This window comes from Phyllostomus hastatus, unplaced genomic scaffold (assembly GCF_019186645.2).
Source record: "Phyllostomus hastatus isolate PE091 unplaced genomic scaffold, TTU_PhHast_1.1 phas_contig_58, whole genome shotgun sequence".
NCBI lineage: Eukaryota > Metazoa > Chordata > Mammalia > Chiroptera > Phyllostomidae > Phyllostomus > Phyllostomus hastatus.
Window position 1 is genome coordinate 14,847,099 of NW_025333916.1, and position 23,812 is coordinate 14,870,910.

At 35.7% G+C, this 23,812-nt stretch overlaps 1 protein-coding gene across 2 annotated transcripts in view; it reads right to left on the reverse strand.

Moving 5' to 3' along the window:
* Positions 1 to 3,798: 3,798 nt before the first annotated feature.
* The window catches only part of XRCC4 (X-ray repair cross complementing 4), a 218,388-nt gene continuing 198,374 nt past the window's right edge, over positions 3,799 to 23,812 (reverse strand). For both annotated transcript variants that reach the window (XM_045847762.1, XM_045847763.1), the window contains exon 8: positions 3,799 to 4,536. In XM_045847762.1, the coding sequence (XP_045703718.1) occupies positions 4,422 to 4,536 (115 nt within the window). In that variant the 3' untranslated portion in view covers positions 3,799 to 4,421. The remainder of the gene's footprint in view (positions 4,537 to 23,812) is intronic.

Below are 23,812 nucleotides of genomic sequence, written 5' to 3' on the forward strand. Positions count from 1 at the left end.
CTTGCAAATGAAATCTGCCCTCTTGAAAAAAATTATTAGAAGCTGTCAGATCAGCAGTGAAAATTTTTAATTCAGACAATAGCTACAGATGGATGCATGAATAGCTCCTTTGTGATTATATCACCTCCCTTACAAAACGTAAGTACCTACTTTTTGGATTTCCTGATTTATAGGTAAATTCATGAGGCCTTACATGAATTTAGATGTCAGCTTCATTTTATTAAAAATGAATTATATTAATAGTACTAATGAAAGAATGAGAGACACACAAAAGGATGAGAGTGAGCCGTTCTTCCGGGCAGTATCTATCACTGGGCTCCTTGACTGGGTGGGCTTCCTTTCCCTTTCCCAGGTGTCCAGGAAGGGCCCTAGCAGCTCAGTTTTTCTGGCAGCCCATAGCTTCTCAAAGAGGTGCCAGTTAGAACTGGGCTGCTCAATTATTGTCCTGTCTTCATTACATAAACTAGCTTCACACTCCTAAAACCCCTGGCCAACATGACTTCTGGGATACCTTCTAACTTGTCTCCTTCATTCCAATGATTCACAGTTACAACCTTGGGCATTCTCCTCACACTCCTGTTTTCCAGGACCTTCTGCTCTCTCCTCTGATCCAGCAGACAGTTTCATATGAGCTCAGCTCACTACCTTCAACCCGTGTCAACTTCTCTTAACCTCTCAACTGGATCTTTTATCTTCCATAGATCCTCACCTGTAACTTTAAATTTATCATTCTCTTTATACCATTTATCCTACCACTCCTTGATGTGACAGTTCATTAGAAAGTCCCCCTCCCCCCAATACCCTGCTCTTTGAGCGCAGGCCCCAAATTTCATGTACTAGCATACACGCCCCACGGCTGGAGTGCTTGTCCTATTCGCTGCCACAGCTAGTGCCCAGAAAAGAGACTGCACAAATGCTTAACAAAGTTTTGGTGAATGGATGGATATATACTTAAATTCTTTACATGGCCTAGCTCTGTGTTTCATGAATAACTGGTCCTATATAAACATTTGCTGAATGCCACTTACCCAAGAAAGAGCTGCTTGGCTCCAAAACACAGGGTCTAGTATTTTATACGTTTGAGTGATAGGCCACTAAGAAAAACTTTTCTAAAGTAGTGTCTTGACTTTTTAAAACTATGTAATAAAGATATCTCTTCCTGAGATGGAAATTTTCTTTTCTGAGCCAGACTATCTGATGCCAGGGCCAAGGATTGTAAATTTTAAGCTGAAAAAAACCTTCAGAAATGCAATCACCTTATTTTAGAAGTGAGGGCACTGTGGTCAAAAAGCTGCATTGTAACTCAAGCCTGGTGTCTTCTGTCTCAGTGTTCTTCTACAGCAACCTGTTTTAGAGTACAGACAATGGAAAAATATGAGGAAAATCATGGCACGGAATGATAGGATCTGAACATTGTAACACCAGATCTATAGATACCTGTCCACACAGGGCGAGGAACATAAAACCATTCCTTAAACCTTTCCGCACCAAGTATAAATGACAATGGGCTTATAATGCTCTGTTCTAAGGAGTTGAATCAATCTGACACACAGCAATGGTAGAAAAGATCCACTAACCTGGAAAAGTAGAATAAGAATTCTGTAAATATTATGAACTTTATAGATTCTACTGTTATGATATTATGTGTGTGTGTATGTGTACGAACACACACACACACAGTTGTATCCTGATTTTGGTTAGTCATTTGTGGTCTACTCAGATGAGATGATATTATTTTGAGATTCTGGTACTTTATGAATAAAATCCTTTTAGAAAGTAATCCAAGGTAAATCTTGGATTACATGGGGTTCATTATGATAGTAAAGTTCCTATGTGGCTGAATAGAATTTCATGTTTTATAATGACATTTTTTATATTTCATATATTTATATTACACTTAAAATTTTTCCCAAGTAGAAGCTACTAGAGAAATAACAATACAGTAAAATTTCTATTTAAAATATTTTGTTGTTCCACTGACTTAGTAAAATCCTATTCCTGATATAAACAATAACGTGTAATTTCTTTCTGCTCTCTATAGTCAAGTCTATGTGCATACATATATGTATACATTTGACTCTTGAAAAATGTGGAGCTTAGGGTAGCAGACCCTCATGCAGTCGAAAATCCATGCATAACTTTTGACTCCCCCGAAACTCAAGTTGTCCCTTGATCTCTGCAGGGGACTGGCTCTGGGATGCCCATAAATACCAAAACCGGAGGATGCTCCAGCACTGACGTAAAACGTCATAGAACAATGCATACAGGTGGCTCTCGCATCTGCAAACTCCCAACAGTGGGTTGAAAATAGTATAGATATTTATTGAAAAAAAAATCTGTGTGTAAGTGGACCCATGCAGTTCAAAACCTGTGGCTGAATTGAATATATTACTTATAATTGATCCCAGAGGTACTTGAGCTCTCTGAAAAATTATTTATTTGGACTAAAACATAACAACTTTAATCTTTTAATGGGTTTCTTTTCAAAAAAGTACAATGGTTTTGAGATCCGGCCCACTTGAAGGACAGCGAGAGGTAAGGAGAGTCAAGAGAAAGGAACAGGAAATCAGAGGAGAGAGGCAGGCAGGGGCCAGATCACATCAGACATTATAGGTTGTGGTGAGGGGTATGAACTTCACTCAAAGGGCAATGGATTCATATTGGAGAGTTAATTTAGGCGTGAAATGGCCTTATCTAAAATTTTAGAATTCTGTTTGTCTGCACTGTAGAGGAATTGAATATACAGGGAGAACAGTCAGAAACCAGATGTAGTAGGCAGAAAGAGAGAAGTAGACAGAGCCAAGGTGGACTTGGGAGGTACAACCAATAGGATATGAGAGGAGAAGGGCAGAAGCACCAAGGTAGATTCCTGATTTTTAGCCTGAGGAAACTGGGTAAGTGATGGCACAATTAGTTTGATGGGGAAAACTGGGGAAGAAATTATATCGAGATATAATCAAATCTCTGCTTTAGATGTACTAAAGTATCCAAACAAACATTTAAACAGATAGAAGTACTCAGATGGATTTTTAAGAACTTTCTCTGTTAATAAATTAATGGTAAATTATATGTACAAGGTGGGGCCAAAGTAGGCTAACAGCTGTGAGTACACAAAACAGAGTTTATTCTTATATTATTATTTATTAATTCCTGAATTATTTTCCATATGAACCATAAACCTACTTTTGCCTACCCTATATGTATATGTGTGTGTATGTCTGTGTATGTATATATGTATATATGTAAAACTATAGAAAGAGGACTATTCTAACATTCAAATTTTGGAGATATCAACATACAAATGGTATTTAAACCCACACATAACCTAGGAAGATGATGCAAGTAATAAAAACAAGAAGGCTGGAGTTTAAGCCCACAGTACTGAAAATTTAACTGTTGGGCAAGAAAGACTCAGCCAAGAAATCTACAAAATAAGTGGCCTGGAAGAAAGAGAAATAGAAACAGCATATATTATTGCAACAGTTAAGTGAAGAAAATGTTTACTGAGAAGAAGCGTGTGACTGTCAAATGTTGCTGAGAGGCTTTGTAAGATGAAGATGTGAAAGGACCAATATTTAGGTTTATCAACACGGGGGTTATCTTTAACTGTGAGTAGCATGGAAAAAATGGATGTCCAACTGGAGAGAAGGAAGATGAAATGAGAGATGCAGTAGAAACTGAGTATTTTTTAAGAAGTTGTGCCAGATGTCACTGAGGTAAATACGGCATGTGAATATGACAACATCCTTGTTGCCAAAGAGGGTCCTCATACATGTAAAACAAATCTTTTATCAATAATTTCCAAAAACATGACTTTTTAATATAAAAGGGTTTACATTTACATTAGTGACCACTTTATGAAGACCTGTTAGTATAGTGAAGGAAAAAGTTGAGCTAAGTAACATATTTTATTAAGGACACAAAATCTTTAATGTATCAGAAATTATATCATCAGATTTTTGGGTTGCTTGTGTACAAACTAAAACTAGGTTTTATACATCCTTCCACAAATCAAAATACTCAGACACAATTGTTCTGAATATGACTATTCAAAAAAAAAACCTGTAGACATTTTCTTTGTCATACTTCCCAAGTCTTCCTAGACAGGATGTTAGCCAGCTCCATATATGACATGTGTGAACAGAAGATGATCAACATGTCCTTCGAAACAAAAAGTGAGATTTTCTGTAATTATAGTCATGCTGAATGAATAGTTTAGAATAATGTGCCACTGTCATCAAGTCGTATCTTCATATACATGTCTAATCCATTTCGCACAATGGCTTCAACTCACTGTGTATGTAATTAAATTGTAAGATGAAGTAATAGCTGCTGCCGAGTTGAAATTTCACTTTTTTTTTGGTTAACGAAATGAACAGAAAACACAGTCTAGTGAACATCAAAGAGCTTTTGTGAGATGGTTAAATCTCATCAAAGAGGTCTTCCGAGCTGCTGTTTCTCAGAGTCTCCAAAGACATGTTTTCCGTTGTGCTGAGCTGCTCCTTTTTCAACATCCCAGGTAGTGGAGGGTCAAGTCTGGAGCAAAAAGAAAATCAAGATAATTTTATTTTAAAAAATTCCATATTGAGTAAAATAAAAGAGATACATGCATGAAATAAAGTTAAATCATGTTTCAGAATTGCACTTAGAGATTTAGTTCCTTATGCTGTGCTAATGTACAGAAAGAGAGATGAAGGGGACTTAATTACCTTACCCACTTTAGAATCAATCTGCTGTTATTCTGAGGTCACAAACATTCAAGGGCCTAAGACAGTGCTCGTGATTAAGGTAAAAAGTAACATAGACTCTGTTCTCTAACTATTTTTATGCCAAGATATAAGTGGTTTCTCAAGCCATTTCTTCAATAATTCTACCCTAGTTTTCATTTTCCTTTGCCTCCTTAAATTCTACTATTAACATGCATTTTAACTTTAATACTAAAAAGTTCTAATCACATGAATTTCCTTTAGTGGTCGTTTGATTATAAGTGTGTATATAACTAATAATGACTTTACATTTTAGTAGTTGTTGGTCATTCATTTACCAAATCTACATATCTTCTTTTTAGTAACTAAATTTTATTCAGTTTTGGTACTTCAATGGACAGACTTCTCTATTTATGTAAATGTTCTTTTTAAGTCCCAGGATAAAAGGCATAGTCACTGACTGTTAACTGGTCTTAAAAGCCAGTTAAAAAAAAAAAAAACCTTAAAAAGCTGGAGGGCAAACAGCTCAATCAGAAGGCAGCTTAGGAACAAACATATGTTTATACTCTTGTGTAAATCTTGTCAGTGGTTCTTTATGGAACCTAAATGAAACATACTTAATATTCACAATCAGAGGTGGCTTCAGGGGCAATTATGACTAGGGTGAACCAATCCGGCATTATTAGTAATGTTTCCTGCTTGAAGGGCAGAGGAGGAGTCACGGCCACTTGGTATAGCTGAGAGAGAACAGGTCTTGAAGTCAGGACACAGAGATTTGAATCCAGGTCTACTTCTTATTAGCTATGTGACTTTCTGCAAGTCATTTAACCTAACTGGATTTATATTCTTTCACCTAGAAAACTGATGCAGTAATATCTGTCTCAGAGGTGGTCTAAAGATTAAATGAGATGTTGTAAATGAAAATGCTTATAAATTCTCACAAAACATTTGGAAACTATTAATATTAGCTGCAAATATTGCATAAACCCCAGAAGAGCTCCTGCTAATAGCTTCTTTAATGTAAAAGAATAACCAGTTAAGAATCTCCGAACATCAAGTATGATTTTCAGATTACGAGTATTTCAAAAAGCCTGCACCCATGCTTAGCTGCAGAGGCTATTTAAAAAAGTCCACAAAGGGTCCTTCTTGTCCTCATGACTGCATACCATTAATACCCTTGTTGGCTGCCACTCGACCTGTGACAGGTTCTGTCATGTCCTGAGCAAGCCACCTTTGACAACACTCCCCTCACAGGAGTGTCAAGGTGCTAGGCATCAATGATTGTCAAGACAACAAGCACTGCCCTCTGGGAGTTGCAATGTAAAAATTAACAATAAAGATGGACATCATTATTGTGACATAATAACATATCTAAACATATATTCCACAGGAAGATAAAATGATACAGTAAAGAATAAAAGTATAATTAACACATGTGTAAGTTTTCAATGTCAACTCAAAACACATTAGACATTTTTCTCTGGCCCTAAATGTTTTAAGAGTTGCTTTTTCTCCTAGGGAAAAAAAAAAGAATTGAATGATTTCAATTAAAAAGTCAGACATGGAAAAACCTGTATATAGGTTTTTTGTAGTCTACACACTGTGCAACCAGAACACAAAGATCAATTTAATTTTTAAAAATTAGCATAAAGCAAAAGGACTCCTCTGAAGTGACAATTCCAAAGGAAATAGATTCCTGGTGTTCCACTTATGATTACCATCCTCTAAAGTCAAAAGGGGCTTAAAAAGATTCAGACACTTTTGTTCTCCGGGCCCAGTAGATAACAAGTGCTCAATAAAATGTATCAATGAATGGAGAAAACTGTTCTGTACCTTTTATATCCCTGATAATTCAACAGAGTAAATTTAGAGTTCTCCCCACAACAAAAAATTAGTTTAATAATTTTTATAAATAATATTTAAGACTTCCTATACATTTGGAAAAGTAGAAAGAAAATAAAAATGTCCATTATTCTATTTTATATTATTTGTATTTTCATGTTTTACAAAAATTGAATCATTCCATATGTAATTTTCTAGCTTGATATTTTAACTCTTCAAAATATTAGCAATGTCTTTGTATATTGAAAATATATATCTACATTCATCATTAACTTTAATTTGGTTATATTAACCATTAATCCACTGATGGATATTTGGCTTGGTTTTGTTTTTTAATGCTCTTATAAACAATACAACACTTAGTATTCTTACACATGTCTTAGCATAATTACATGTTATTTTTTCATGAACATACTTATTCCAAGAATTCATGTGTAGATGTAAAATTTGAAAGCAAATAACTCAGAGAACCCGAATCTACAATCTTAATAGAGTGAGCTAAACAAGTAACTTGAAACTTGAGAGTTCCTGTCTGTCTAATTAAATAACAACCATTAATTATAGCCCACTTTAAATTCTAATTATTCCATGAAGACTTTTTTTTTATCTTTCCACCTTCAGGCTGATTTTCCTTTCATTTCATTTTCCTTTCTCTTCTCTTCTTTCCTTTTCTCTTCTTTTCTTTTCTTCTTCTTCTTTTTTTTTTGTTGGCCTTCTTTTGGTTGTGTAAGGAAGTGAAGCCTTTCTACTTATGCTTCCATCTTGTCTGGAACTCCGTGGAATGTGCCATAGTTTTTTGATCCACTCATTTACTGATAGGCACTTAGGTTGCTCCCAGCACTTGGTTGTTGTAAATTGTGCTGCTATGAGCATTGGGTGCATAGTTTCTTCTGAATTGGTGTTTCAGGATTCTGAGGGTATAATCCCAGCAGTGGCAAAGATCACTGTTCACTTTTTTAAAAAATCACTTCAGAGAGGTTAGAAATGACAAGATTCCCAGGAAACAGGTTTCTCTCCTGGCTTCATATAAATAAGCTTGATGAGTAGAGATTTTTTTTTCCTGCAAAAAGAGGACAGGGAAAATCTGTATAGGAGTCTCCTTTATTACTTTCCCTGCCCTTAAGGAAAGATAGAGGTATATTACAGGGGCCTTTGGACCACAGTCTTGCAGAACGTTCATTAACAATCTCTCACTTCACAGTGCTCTACACACAGCTACACATCAGGCTAGAGAGCAAGTTACTTACTCCTTTCTTTTCTCTGAGGTCAAATGACCCAGAGTTAAAAATTGAAAGATATTTAACATAGACACAAAGTCTAGACTTGAACAGCTCAAGTTACAACTTCAAAGGAATTTTCTGTGTTCTTGAGTATTATAATTCACTTTTACCTCTCCTTTTATACTCACTCCAAGCTTATGAAGACCATGGGTAGAGCACAAACCTAGAAGTATAAGCTACTCTTAGCTAGCTGTGTGGCTGAGGAAAGTCTCTGAGATTCCATTTCTTCTTTGTCAAAGGAGGGGTTTGTATGAGGTGGACTCTTATGACCCCTTGCAGCCCAGACATTTTGTCGCTAGTTAATGGGAACCCAGTTCCTATTTGATGATTATCTACACACAGCAGGCTGAGTTTTCTTTTCTCTGATCATCTAAGATACCTGATGTCAGCACCCTATATTTCAACATGTAGTTTTATTCATTCAATCAGTATTAGTTGAGTACTTCCTATGAATAGCTCAGCATGTTAGGTAAATGTAACAAATCTGATAAAGCTAATACATGATTCCTGCCCTCAGGAAGCTATACACAGCTCAAAGGCAAAAAACTACATAGTATATTTATTCTCACAATGATTTATCCCTTCAGGAGTCTTTATAAATGTTATATCAATATTTAGGATTCAGGCTGATTTTCAGATAACTTTTTGTGGACAACATTGTTTAACAAGAGGAATTCTGAATTGAGGTCAGGAGATTTTTCATTTGTGTTCTATCACATTGAGATTTTGGTCAGATGTCTGCACCTTTCTGGACCTCAGCTTAGAGTTCTTTCAGTTCCTGAGTTCTGATACAGTTATGCCCAAATCATTGGGCATAAACTACTTTGCAAAATACAGGTTCTCAGCAAATATCTGTAGAATAAATGAATAATGTGAATTAAAGAGGAAAGGCTTAGAGTAGAAGGCTCAAGTATAAGGACATTTTCAAATAAAGGAAACAAAAGAAACTTCTCTTCATGATGACAGCCTCTCTAAAAAATGGCTTATGTTCTCAATAATTTAACTGTACAGAGTTCCATGTTTTATTAGCTTGATTTCACACTGCATCTCTCTCTCTCTCACACACACACACAAATGCACACCCCAACCTGAATCAAAATTGTACTACCATCACCCAATTAACCATGAATAATGTAGATCAAAAGTTAGATTTGTCATAAGAAATGTCTCATGCTATTTCCCTAAAATGTTAGAATGAATGACTTCTAACTTTCTGGAAGTTGAATTACCAACGTCTTTTAAAATGATATTTCCAGTTATTGGCTCATTTTGTAAAGACATTTTCTCAGCCAAGTTTAATACATATTGGTATTACCATGGCTGGAATATCAATCTTTTCTTATTCAAATGAGAAGCATCAGAACTGTTGGAGTAGATTATTTGCATTTTATAACCTTCTGAACATAATAGTTCTGAAGCATGTTAGGATGTCAGTCTGAGTGAAGTGAGCAGGCCAGGACAATGTGTAATGACTGGCGGCACTGCAACACTTGAAGAATCATCCTCACTTCACTATGACACAAACGAATGTTCTGAAATTAAAATATCAAGTCAATTTTTATGTGACCTCACTATATCTCTATCTGCACAGTACACATAAAATTCAAAGGCAAACTTTAAAGCATTTAGAAGAAAGTAAGAGAATGTGTGTAGACTATTAAGATAGAAAAGTATTTTTTTCTTTTTTTTTAAGACAAAGTGAAACCATATAGGTAAAGACTAATACATTTTATTACATTAGAAGCATTAGAAGTAAGTATTTCTATCCATCACTTTAAAGAAAAGTCACAAACTGGCAGGAGATACTGCAATATGGGCTACTAACAGAGAATTACTATCCAAAGAATTCCTGCAAATGATACAATCCTAACATAATTAAAAATATGCCAAAGACTATAAGAACTTCTTGCGACTTCCAAAAAGAGGGAACAGAGGGGGCAAATAAACATAGTAAGCTATTAGTAACCTCATTAGTAACCAAGAAAATGCAAATAAAAACCAGTATGAAATGTTTTACACCAGATGAGCAACATTAAAATATCTGACAATAGCAAAAATCACTGAGGACAAGGAGTCCAAGATAAATTACCACTGGTGGGAGTGTAAAGATTTGAAACCACTTTGTATAGCAGTTTGGCAATACCTGTCCAGGTACATGAAGATGTGTGTATATTTACACCCAGAATTCCACTCCTAGGTGCATACCTCAGAAAAACACTTGCCTATGTGTGTAGAGAGATATGTACACAAGTGTTTATAGAGGCATTGTCTTTAACAGTAAAAAACTAAAAAGTACCCAAGTGTCCTTCCACAGGACAAAGGGAAAATAAGTCATAAAATTTTCACACAATGAACTATGATAAAGCTGCACACATTCATGAATCTCAAATATTATGCTGAACAAGCACGGCACAAAAGAATACACACAATATGATTCTATTTATTTAAAGTTTAAAAAGATGCAAAACTTCAATATTGTTTTTTAAACACTAGCATACGTATATGTGAGTTCATGCCTGGTGTGTGTCCATGTACCTGTGCATGTACATAATAGTTCTGGGTCTTATTGATCTTTGCGACGATGCTCTCAGATTTCTCAGTTTTGTGGCTTTGGCAATTGTGAAGATGGTGACAGAGAAGAGGGGCAGGGTTGTTGTAGTATAAAGTTATAGCATAAGGTATAGTTTGTTCTTGTATAAAGAGTTCTGTTTTAGACAGCAGGTAAGTCTGAAGTGACAGTAGGATATCTAAATGGAGGTAGATCTTGAATAGGTAAATTATCATATGGATGCAAAGTTCCAGAGAAATGATTGGACCACATGTACTGAGGTAGCAGTCTTTGCCATATCCCTGGCAACAGAAGGCAAATGAGTCAATTGAAGAGATCATCCAGAGAGAGTCCACCAGTGGGAGAAAAGGTGTATCATGAAATCCTGGAGAATATTACAATTTCAGGGACAGACAGCAAGAGAGAGACAGACAAAAAAGCAAGAGGAGACTAAAAGGAATGACCTAAGATATATGAGGAGAAGCAGAGAGGTGTGTTGCTATTTTGAGTGACCTTGGAACACCAGACTCAAACTGAACCTAACCCAGTGCTCAGACTTATTTTGGACCAATAAGTGTAACTTAAAAAAAATATGTATGGATGCATGGACTCATTCTGTCCTATTCAAAATCAAGCTTTGATCCTTAATTAACATAACCACAAACAAACTTTTCTAGCATTCATAAAACATCTATTTTTTCTCTTCAGGGAACTATGTGGTGAATTTTTCACTGGTACTTTTTTTTTTTTGCCTGCAAATAAATAAATAAGAATGTATTTTCCTGGCAAATAAATATTCTGCTTTGTTAGGCTTCTCCCTCACCTTCTCTTTTTTAAATTGACTTTGGCTTTACAGTAAAAGAACTCAGTTTCTACTTTAATTTAAAGATTTTTCCATTATTTTAGTCCTTGCTAAGTAGACTTTAGTGTTCTCATGATTACCGGTTCTAATTAATCCCTCTGCCCACACAGTAGCAAAGCTCTCATCAGTACCATCCTGTGCTGTGGATGCCTTCTCTCCTCCCGCTTTGAGCTGTTGAATATTAATCTGTCACAAATCCTCCCTGACTGCTTTTCTAGGCTTTTCATGGAATGACAGGATGATTCTGCAGCTGGCACTTTTGGGGAGGCAGACTGTTTTATAACATCATCAACATATGTAACTTTTATATAAAATTAGTGTCCTATAACTGATACACAAAATGAACAAACTAAAAAGCCATTTCTTCACAGAGTACTAATCAAACTTGGTGTTACAGGTGAGTGCAAAGACGGTCACTGCTCACATTCTGGGAGATGGCTCTGCCATTCTGTGTTAAAGAGACCCGTCAGAAAGAGCTCAGAGCCCCGGAAGGGGGAAGATGGAAATCATCCATGAAATTCTGTAGACTTTGATTTTGATTTTAAAAGATGTATTTTTCAGTTGATTTAAAAAATAACCAATTGTAAAGCAAAACCAAGCTGTATAGAGGGAGGTAGAATGTTTTTTAAGAAAAATCACTGTATCTCACAATTGGTAGCAATTCTCTGTGTCGATGAGGCAGCACCGCCATGGAGAATGTATCCTAAATGTTCAGAATGACTGGGGAAGGGCCGACCTAACCTCTTGTCTTGGAAAAGTTTAACACATGTAGGGTATTATGATTCCAATGAAAGTTCAAATGTCACCACTAAACTTTTATTTATCACATTAAAAATATTTGAGTGATTTCAGGGCAAAAGAGAATAGTGCAACTTTGAGGTTTCATATAAAGTTATGAAACTAAATTTTCTGTATTACCTCCTCTTCTTAACCTTTTTTTCGTGTTGAATCAAATCAAATAAACATTCCTTAGGGTGAAATAGTTACTACTTAATGTAAACATTTGCTTAAAAGAAATAATAAGTTTCCTTAACTGCTTCTTAAGAAGACTAGGGTTTCAAATACAGAAATTCTAAATCCTGTATCATTCCTAGTGAATGCAAGCAATAACAAAGTTATTTATTCGTTGGTATATAAAGTAGTATATGCATATTACAAAGACTTCACAATAGAAAAAATAAAATAAAAAGCATTCTTTGTCCATTCACCTGTTGATAATTTAGTATATATATTTTTAATTCCATCAAAATTCTCTTGAAAGTTTATTTGAGGTTGCTTATGTATCACCAAGAATAACAGCCAACACTGCAGGTACTGTGATAAGCTCCTCATTCATGGAACTGTCATAACAACACTATGTCCTGTTATGGTCTCTATTTTCTAGATGAAAAATCAACACTTCAGATATTTGAGCAACTCACCCAACCCTGGTTCTCACCATGTATAAATGGCCAAGGCAGGAACGGCCCCTTCCATGCTCTCACCCACTGCCTCTTGCCCATTTTCATTTTGCCCCACATGTCTTTCCCCTCATATTGCATGCCCAAATTCTGTCCACCCTTGAAGCCTCAGGTAAAGTGCTACATCACTCATGAAATTTGCCTTGAATTCTGCCTCTTCTGAGATCTCATACCACACATCATTACAGACTTATTCTAACACAAAGTAAACTAATTCTGCTCAAAACAACATGGCTGTATGTGTTACCTGGGTAATTATAATGTGTGAAATTGAAAGCAGGGTCATTTACAGCAAATATTTCTTAAAGTGAAAAATGTGTTTAACATCAGATTATAAACTCTATTTTTTCTTAAAGTCATTAACATCACCATCTTGATTGACAACACTTAGCAAGCATTTGAAAGTGAATTATGCTCCACTGGACATTGTCTGCACAATATTAAATTGACATGGTCACTGCCCTCTTTGAGCTTACAATCTAAAACAGATGTCATGGTCTAAACAAACATAAAAAGAGATAAAGGAGCCTACATACATCTGTTCAACAACTGAAACACACTGCATGAAATGCTTATATTATACTCCAATCACAGCGAAAGTGTTGTGTGTGTGTACGTGTGTAGAAAATTGAAGTGTTCATATGCAGGGTCGAGGCAAGGAATTTTCAAATGCAGACTTGTCTGTATAAGAAGGCAAGAGCTCACATCTGTGCAGTTGGGACTTTATTAGAAGAATACAGATGCCAATCACCACAGAATAACCACTGTACACATGTGAACCAGATGCTTCCATGTAAAATAACCCAGGGTGTTTCACAGATGAATCACTGAAAACGTAATTACACATCAGTCCTAGTTTATTAGTAACAGGTTCACTTATGTGGAAGCCATATGGTACTATCCACCCTGAAGTAGTGGAAAATACAAAAACGGGTACTTTGAGATGTTCAAATATAAACTCCTCTGCTGCTGCGTTGCTATATGACCCTTGAGGTGGGGTAAGTGATAACTCTATGTGTTCAGTCAAATGTCTTCAGAGAGATGTCTTTGGCTGCCTCTTATTAATGAAGGTTGTGCCAATGAAGTTTACATTTTATCCTCTCCTTTACAAAGGATTTTACTTCAACAGAAATGAAATGTTTAGTGGTCACGCAACTCCTACATGTCCAATTAATGACTATTAGGGTAAATATTCATTTATAATACCTCAGAATGTGAGCTCATGCTTAAATTGTTACAAATGTTATCTTCTGCATAGAGTTTAAATGTTCATTCAGTGTGTACAGATTCCCTGCATATCAACAAAGCCCATGTAAAAGCTGTCAGGAAGTATCTATGTTTTACTACACCAATCCTCTGAGCTCCAAGGGTTGCTAGCCTGTGTTTCATAAAGCTGTCTACCTATTTACATAATTGATTTGCTTGTTTTCTTCATGTGTCGGAGCACTGTCTGAAAAGTAGAAATGGAACTCTTTAGTTAACAGTACAGGCTTTTAAGAGTTGTTTAGTTTTCTGCTTCAAAGAGACTCTTTAAAACAAAACCAGTATGCCCAAATCTACTCCTACAGGACACTTTGGTTAGAAAAAGACAGTAGGAGGGCACAGCACACACCTTCAGAGGCATCAGAAGTCTTGTATCCAACCATCCCTGCCGTACTGTCAGGCTGGGGCAGGGTCAGCTCATGCTCAGACTCCCAAACAACACTGCTATAAATATTCTTATAGGCCCTTGGGACATGATACTGAGAAGTATTTTCATGCTTTAGCCCTGGAGTTGGCTTTTGTTTCTCTGACTACAAAGTCAAAAATGTCTTGACAGGTTGATTTGCTGTCTTCCCTTTTCCCTCCATTCTCAAAATATGTTCTTATCAGAATTTAAAGAGAAGCCCTCAAACCTGTTACTTTAAATCACTTTTCAGTGGTTTCAATCATTTAAAAATAGTTTTATGCAATATTGATGCATATAACATGTAAATACACATATTATAAAAGATCATAGTAAATCAAACTCCTGCGTTGCTACTGCCACTTAACTCCACTCAAGAATAAAAAATTACCGACGTGGTTACATCCCAAATGCTTCTTCTCCAACTCGCTTCCCCTGCCTCCACACAGAGGTATAAGCCTATCCTGCATCGTGTGCTGGTCATTCCTTCATTTTAGAAAGAACATTTTGTTTCGCATATGCATATTCCTAAATAATATACTGTATAAATATTGCTTCAATTTTGAGCTTCATAAAAATGCAACCGCACAAGGACTAGCTTTCTGTGACTGGCTTCTTTCACTCGACATCAAGTATGAGTCATCCGTCTCATTCACTTTCACTGCTGTATAATATCACATTGTGTGATTTTTATATATGTCTGTGTGTATATATATAGCTAATGCAAACAACACTGCTATAAATATTCTTATATACAAATTTTCGAACACATCTACTAGAATTTCTCTTTGGTGATATGTCTAGGTGCTGAATTTTTAGATCATATTGTAAGTGAATGTTTTATTTTTTTTCAAAATAAGGCCAAAATATATTTAAAAGTGTTCAAACTAATTTTCACTCCCATTAGCAGTACTGAAGATTCCTGTTGATCAATTTCTCTCTAACGTGTACTGTCAAAGCTTTATTTTTTTCTAAAATTATGTTAAATGGTATTTCTCTGCAGAATTTTAGTTTTTTACTTTTTAAGTTGAAAGAAAAGTTGTAGGAATGATATTATTTGAAAATAAGTTGGCAATATGATGCCTCTGATACCTCACTATTTTAGTGAGTATGTGGTAAACATAAATGTTACAATCTCTTACTTACCCACAATACAACCATCAGAATCAGACACATCACTGCCATCTAATCCTTAGCTTACACATCCAAGTTTTCCATAGTCCAATAATATCCTTTCCAACAAACAGATCCAGTTCAAAATCACACATTACTTTTGCAGTCACATCTCTTTAGTCTTTTCTCTCAGTTCCTCAGTTATTTCTTTAGGCACTTTTGACAATTACTGGTCAGTTAGTTACACTGTAGACTGTACTAAAGTTGAATTTGCTTGTTATCTCCCCATGGTTTGACCAAAATTACTGCACCTTTGGCAAGTACTGCTGTGTTCTTCTTGTTGCATCCGATCAGGCGGTGTATCACTTCAAATTGTACCATTACTGCTGCTGTTCACTTTCAACACAAGGTAGTATCTGCCATGCTTCCCTACCGTAAAGTTTCTCTTCCCCCCTTTGTAATTAATAAATGTTTTATTGAGAATTGATTAAGCTGCCTATCTTTTCATGTGTTTAAACGCTATTTGTGTATTTCTTCTTTGAAATGCCTGCTTACGTCTTTGACCCGTTTTTCTACTGGGTTGCTTGTCTTGTACTTTATTGACATGGGAGGAGAATACAAATTCTTTGATAGTTATATAGGCTGTAAATATTTTATCTCTTACTTTAGGTTGTCAATTTCTTTATGATGTCTTTTGATAAGAAACTCTTTACTTTAATGTGGTCGAATTTCTTCATCTTTTCTTCAATGGGCTGTACTTTTCAGCCTTACTTATAAAACTTTTCCTTAAGACCTTAAAAATATTCTTCTGTGTTTTCTTCCATTTTTGTTTAAAAAGAAATCACCCTTTAAGGTCACACTTTTAATTCATTGTCGTGCAGATGTGAGGAGAGGATCAAATTTCATTATTTTTCAAAAACAAAACCAACCATCCTAGTACATGGATGATGTTTTTCCCAGTGCAGTGTATCACCACTTTTGCCACATATAAAATCTGCTTATAAACGTGGGTGTGTTGTTAAGACTCTTCTGTTTAGTTTACCTTGTTGTGTGTGTCTGTGCCAAGGCCATACTTTACCGATTACTATTCCTATATACCAAGTCATGATATTTGATAAAGTTCCACCCTTTTACTCTTCTTTAGACCACTGTGGCTATTCTTAGCTTTTTGTTCTTTTGAGGCAGGAGGTAGTCAGGAAGGAAGCTCCTGAGGCCCCGCAGGGCTGAGGTAGAAAACACCTATACATGACAAAGACCCCCTAAGACGGGTTGTTCCTGTTTTCTGGGATAACTCTGAATCATAGAATGCGCCTGCGCACTACCCCTGATTCATTATAATATCATTATAATGAAATAACATTGTGGGACTCCCTTCTCCAGTAGCCAATCAAGAAAGTCATGGGAAACCACACATGCGCAGTAGCTTTGAAATCCAACTCCTTGTACCTGCGCAGGAAAAGCCCGCCAAAGACTAGCAGGGGGGCTTCTGCCCCTATAAGAATAGAATCCCCCAGCCCACGTGCTCTTTTTTCCTCTGCTCAGAGCTGGCTCACTCCCGTGTCCTGTGGTATGTACTATCACTTAATAAACCTCCCCTCTTTCTTTATGCTATAAACTTTGTGTGTTCGGTTCAATTCTTTGTTCTCGATCACTAAGAACCTGGTTACCTGTGCACACCTGTGCACACCTGTGACACTTTTACACAAATTTCAGAAACAACCTGCTAAACTTTGTTGGGATTTTGATTACACATGGAGTGACTCTACAGATAAGTTTGAGAGAACCAAAATTTTTAAGATAGTGAATCTTTCAACCCTATAGATCTTAAGTCCATCATTTTATAATTTAATCCTTATATGTTTTGGATTACATTTTCTAATCATTTGATGCTGGGGTATAAAAATGCAATTGATTTCTGTATTTTAACCATATATTGAAACACTTTGATAAATATCTTATTACTTAAAAGTACTTAGCTGTAGATTATTTTGGATTTTCTATGTAGTCCATTATATTAACTGTGAATACTGAAAACTGTCTTTCTTTACAAAATTTATACAAGATTTATTTCCTTTTATACTTTAAATGCACTAGCTAGGACCTCCAATACAAATGAATAGAAATAGTGATCATGGGAATCTTGACCTGAAGAAATCCTTCTATTTCTAAGAGTTTTTCTTAGGTACATAGTGAAATTCCTATAAATCCTAACTTTCAAAGAAGTGTTATTATTAAGATAAATTTTACTAAATTTCTATGCACCAATTAAGTTGATCACATAGTTTTTCTCCTTTAATTTTAATAATTATTCCTTTCTAAAATAATCCCATTTTTCATCATCCCATTTTCCCAGGATTTTTCAATCCCATAGTTTCTATGCTTAAAAAAGTACATTGCTAGACTTAGTTTTTTAATACTGTTCAGGATTTTTGTACCTATATTCAGAAACAAAAGTGGTCTGTAATTTTCTTTGTCAAAGTCTTGCTTATTTTGTTTTTGGTTCTGGAATCAAGGTTATGTTAGCCTTCAAGTATTAGTTAGGAGTATTTTCCCACTTACTTTGCCAGAAAAGTTCAATAAATTAAACTAACTTGTTCATTGAAAAACCCTGAGGCCTTTCCTCTAAAAAGGATTTGTGTGTTTTTTTTTTTTCCACTGAGCAAGGGTCACTCCCCAAGGGCACTAAGGCCAAAGGCAGGCTTTCCAGTGGATGTGCTCAATCAGCATTTGAATCTCAGGACAGCCCAGCTTTCTAGTTGGCTTTCTAGTTTGTTTACTCTCATAGCAAGGTGCCTGCTGGGCTTCGGCTTGTTTGATCTTAAAGAATTCTAGTACCTTCAAATGCAGATTGTGTGCTCTAGGAAAAAAAAATACATACACACATGTAATTTATACAGAGCTTACTTGTATTGTAATGAAAGGGTCCCTCAGAATATCTAGTTTGCCACAGTTTCAGGGAGAGATTCAGTGGTGTTCATTTAATAAGCAGCACCCTGCACTGGAGGCAGCACCAAGTTTGGAAGCAGGTAGGGCTGGGTTAAGGTCATGAATCTGTCACTTTAGTCATCATGTGATTTTGAGGAAGTCCAAACTTTTCTGAGCCTGTCTCCTCTTTAAATTGAGGATACTAACTCCTACTTTATATGGCTGTTCAAAAGTATGTAACAAAATTAACTGAAATTTATTAGACACTAAGAGCCAGACACTGTTAGATGTGCTTATAGGTATTGACTCACTTAACATTCACAGTGGCCCTATAAGGCAGTATTATTATCATCTCCTCTGCACAGTTGTATAAAGCTAAAGGATGTTAAGAAACTTGCCCAAGGTCATAAAATTAGTAAGTAGAGGAGATGGGATTCAAATCTAAAGTTCGGGTCTATTGTTAAAAAAACAGTATGTTATCAGTATGTTATGATTTGCAGCATTAAATCATATAAGTTATGTTAAAAGTCTGCCATTGTATCTGGCACATAGTAAATACTTTAAAATAATAGCTAAATTTTGATAATAATAATTAGTTATTAATAGTGAAATAATTTATATGGCAAATGGAGAAAACAGCGTGATATTTACATCTTCGCCTACAGTACTATTCACTAAAAGCAATGAAATGCACAGTTCTACATGGAAGAATCTCAAGAGCATAAGGTTACGTGAAAGAAGTCAGACTCAAAATAGCTACATACTGTATAATTTTATGTGCATTTTGGAAAGAAAGAAAAACTACTGGGACATATCAGTGGTTGCTAGAGCTGGGTGTGAAATAGAGGACTGACTAAAGACAGACATGAAAAACCTTTCTGGGATGGTGGAAATATTTCCTAGCTTGATTATATGTTTGCCAAATTCATAGAACTTTACACCTAAGAATCATGAATTTTGCTTTATATTAATTATCCACCTGTAAGTAAAATAAACAGAAAAATGTATCAATCTTTCCCTGAAAATATATTTGAAGCTATATTTTGTCTCCGATTAACATGACAGTTGTGCCATTAATTATTTTTTAAAATCTACTGATTTAAAAACATATAGTATACTGTTAATTGTGAAATCAACATCCATGAAACAGCAATGAGTTCCTTATCAATCCCCTAAGAATGAAGGGAAGCAATTAAATAAGGGGCTTGCTAGTTTCAAACTTTCATGGGATGTTTTATATGCTTCTTCAGATTTTCTCTTAATTTCTACATTTTTAAAGAAATAAACCATAAGCTGCTTTATGGCTAGAACTAGTTGCTATAAAACCAAAAGAAATGTAACCGTGTGGTACTAAAAGCTCAAGTTATGCAATGGCAAAATTACACTTGTCAAAGCAGAACTTCAGGAAATCAACCATATTGTAGTTCAAAATGGAAGACTGGAAAATGTGATGTCAGTAGAATATGCAGATCCAAAATGGATTTTCCCATACAGAATATTAAATGTGAAATGGCTTGAGCTTGGTTGGAAGGATTACTTAATTTCTTTCAATTATGCTTAAAAAATTAGAGACAGATTCTATTAAGAAGAGTAACTAAATAAAATGAAATTTGGAGGAAAACTGCCTATTAGTAATAAGAGAATCTGACTAAAGGGAGGTAAAGTTACAGTTTGTAAAAGTACAGTAAGCTCAACTATGTGGTATCTTTGATTACAAGTCAGAAACATTTCCAGCCTCACTGAGAAAGGGAAATGATGACTTTGAAATTAGGTCATAGAAGGGAGTAGGAGAGAAAATGTCCACCATGTCAGAAAAGACTGTTCTGTTCTACATTGTGGTAGGAAGCTACTTTACCAAAAAAGAAGAAAAATCACTTGAGGAGTTTCAATTTTATCTGTGAAAGTAGCAAAAAGTGGGGAGAGATCCCGATCTACACGACCACCCAAGACTCAAATCATCCTTCTGAGTTCCCCATGAGTCTACTTTCAAACGATGTTTAGTCTGATTTTACAGTGTGAGCTTCTTTTTTAATTTAGATGGTGGCAATAGGTATGTTATCTTGAGTCAGTCAACATCTTTGCTCTCCTGTGGCGACCACCTGACTATGTAGGGTCAAACTGGTCACAACCTTAGCAGAGTCATACAGCCAATCACCACAACACATTGTTTTCTTCCTAGAGCAATAAAAACTGTATTTTCCTTCTTCCACCTATGTGAAAAAGCTACAGGAAGAGCAACAGCCTACCGTTTGTACTGTAAAGAAACATTGATATTCTACTGTGTCTCTTACATCTGTTATGTTGGAGCAAGGATAAGATCAGTTTTCTAAATAAACTAGCACAGTGTCACAGGTACAACTGTGACTTTTGTAAAATTCACATTGGTATAGCGGCTGATTAAACTGGCAGTTATTTTTTGGCCCAGTTTCCCTATTATTGATAAATGGTGGCAAACAGAAGTAACTTTTTGTCTAGAGACCAGCAGACCAAATAATTTCCGAATGGCTGAAATGCTCATGATTAGGCTGAATAGAAGACGAGAGAGATGAAGACAGAATAAGAAATTCCTGTTACCAGAGTAGCCAATGGGAACAACTTATGAAAAACCCTTGAAAATTAACTAAAAAATATATGTCTATATAAACAGGCAGTATCACCGGTGTGCATAAAATGCTTGCATACCTGGTTATAAAACTGAGTGAGAAATAGTATTTTTAGAATAGTCATATAAACTTTTGTTTTGCAGTAAAATGAAAAATAGAAATTGTAAAATATTTAAAACGAATCTTGCCCTGGCAGAGTGTATCGGATGGTTGGAGCATCACCCTGTACACTGAAAGGTTAAGAGTTCGATCCCTAGTCCAGGCACATACAAAAGCAACCAATCAACGTCTCTCTCTCACATCATGCTTCTCTCTTTCTCTCACCCTTCCTCTTTCTCTAAAATTAATAAAAATATATCTTCAGGTGAGAATTTAAAAATAAATAAAACAGAGCTTTCTATAAGTGAATATTAGTATATGTATTGCTCCTAAAGTTTACCATACCTTTGTACTATTATCCTGATTATCCCAAAACATACATATAGGGGAAAAAATATGCTCAAAGAAGTAATGAGAGGATTTCCCAAACTATGTGACATCCATCACTTACACATAATTATGGCACATATGCATACAATATATTAGAGTTTATCACTAGAAAAGCTCTCTTGGACCACTGATAAAAACAAGTAAATGAACAGAATATTACCATCTTTGTAAATGACTTCTAGTACCTCTTTCAGTTCTATGTCTATTTGCATATAGACCATTGATTTTTGGACTCTTTTCAGAGGCAATTATCTCATAAAACCCTCTGCCAAAATAATACATGAGGTGAGACCTCCCGGACGGGCTGAGTTTGCAAACCTATTTTTAACTGGGTTGTAGACCTGGTTCAATTTACCGAGTGCTAGGCCAGAAGCCAGAGAGGCCTGGGGAGGGCTTGTGCGCTCCATGGCTCTCAGGTGAGCTGGGGATGCCAAGTGAATATGGCTAAAACCTCATTTAAAAACTTTTAGTGCTTTGGGAAGTGACAATATTTGGCCTTTTTCCTACAAAACTAAAAAGTTTGACAATGCCTAATGCGGTGAAGGGTGTGGGAATGAAATTCTTAGTATCTAGTAATCAGCTAATCCAATTTCTTGGCTCTTGAAAAAGAATCAAAAACAGCAGATGCCTTTTCACTTTTACTTTCCTTGTGTGTCCTGGGTAAACTAATTGTCTTTTAAAATTGACTTGTTTTCCCTTCTTTGTTTTCACAGCCAAATCACTGACAACTGATGCATGTCATAGGAAATCTCCATCTGATTTGTAACATCTTTTTTTAACCATTCTCTCTTTCAGATACTTAAATCAACTTTGAAAATAGATTTTAAAATTCATCCAAATTCTGTCCAGTCTACAAAATTCCTAGGGGTCCGCAACATAGTGTCAGATGTTCTGCTCAGGCATCCTCAGGACTTCCAGTTTTTAATTTTGACAAAAGAACACAGAAAATAACTTCTTTCTATTTTTTTACTTGGCCAAAAATTTCTAGGCAACATTAAATCCTTATAAATCCAAATAAAGAGGAAAAAGAGAACAGAAATATTTTTATCAAAATTGTTGCCTTATTTTTATTACAATCTGAAGGACTGGTAATTATTTGTATATCTAAAACAAATAATCTCTCTTTCCCTAACTCATTAAACTAGGGCACAGTTAAGATGCTTTAATAAAAATTTCTATGCAGTAACTTCTCCAAAACCCTCAGCTTCTGGCAATGACAACATATAATAATTATTCTTTATACTTTTGCAACAATAGAATATTCCTTTATCTTATTTGTAGTGTATATGATATTACTCTTTCCAAGAACGCTTCGTAGTCTTACACTCTTTTTTTATAAATATGACTAATTAAATTTTTTAAAATCCATGAAAATTGTTTTAGGGTTTCATATTTCCTGAAAATATACATTTCAACATACAGTTTTATATTATAAAACTCACCATACTGTTTTTGTTTCTGAATTTGTGCATTCTCTTTCTTGCTTGGAAAACTCTTATTTTCACTTCAAGCCTCAGATCAGATCCTCCAAGTAGCTTTACAGAACCTGACTTGCTGGAGTTAAAGCTCCACCCCTGCACCCCACGTCCTCTCCCACATCCCTCCAACAAGGCTTCTACTGAACCATGATTATTAGTTTTGTCTCTTTCACTGAATGTTGACTGTAGTATATTCAGTTCCTATGACTGATCTAACAAATCACCACAAACCAGGTGACTGAAAACAGCACACATTTACTTTCTCACAGTTCTGGGGTCCAGAAGACCAAAATCAGCAGCATGGGGCCAAAAGCAAGGGGTCGGGCAGGGCTGGCTCCCTCCATATCGGCCAGGGTGAATCTGTCCCTTGCTTCTTCCAGCTTCTGGAGATCGCAGTGCTCTCTGGCTTGGAGCCACACCCCTCTAATCTCCGCTTCTATGGTACCATTGCCTTCTCTTCTTATGCCTCTGTCAAATCTCCTTATACCTTCACTTACAAGGATACATGTAATTGCATTTGGGCCCACATCAGTATTCTAGTATAATCCTAAAGTAATCTCAAGAACCTTGACCTGATCATATCTACAAACTTTTTGCCATATATGATCAAAATCACATGTTCCAGGGATGAGGACATAAACATTTTAAGGGACAACTATTCAGCCTGCCACACCAAGTGAGGGGAGTTATCTTATTTGTGTTCTCAGCACATTACCTGGGACAGAGAAGATGCTACATAATTGTGGAGTAAACAAATACATAATTTCACTGAGGCTTTCAATGCATAAAAGTCATGCAAAATTATGAGTTTACGGTGTTCAGTACAATTCAGTATTAAGA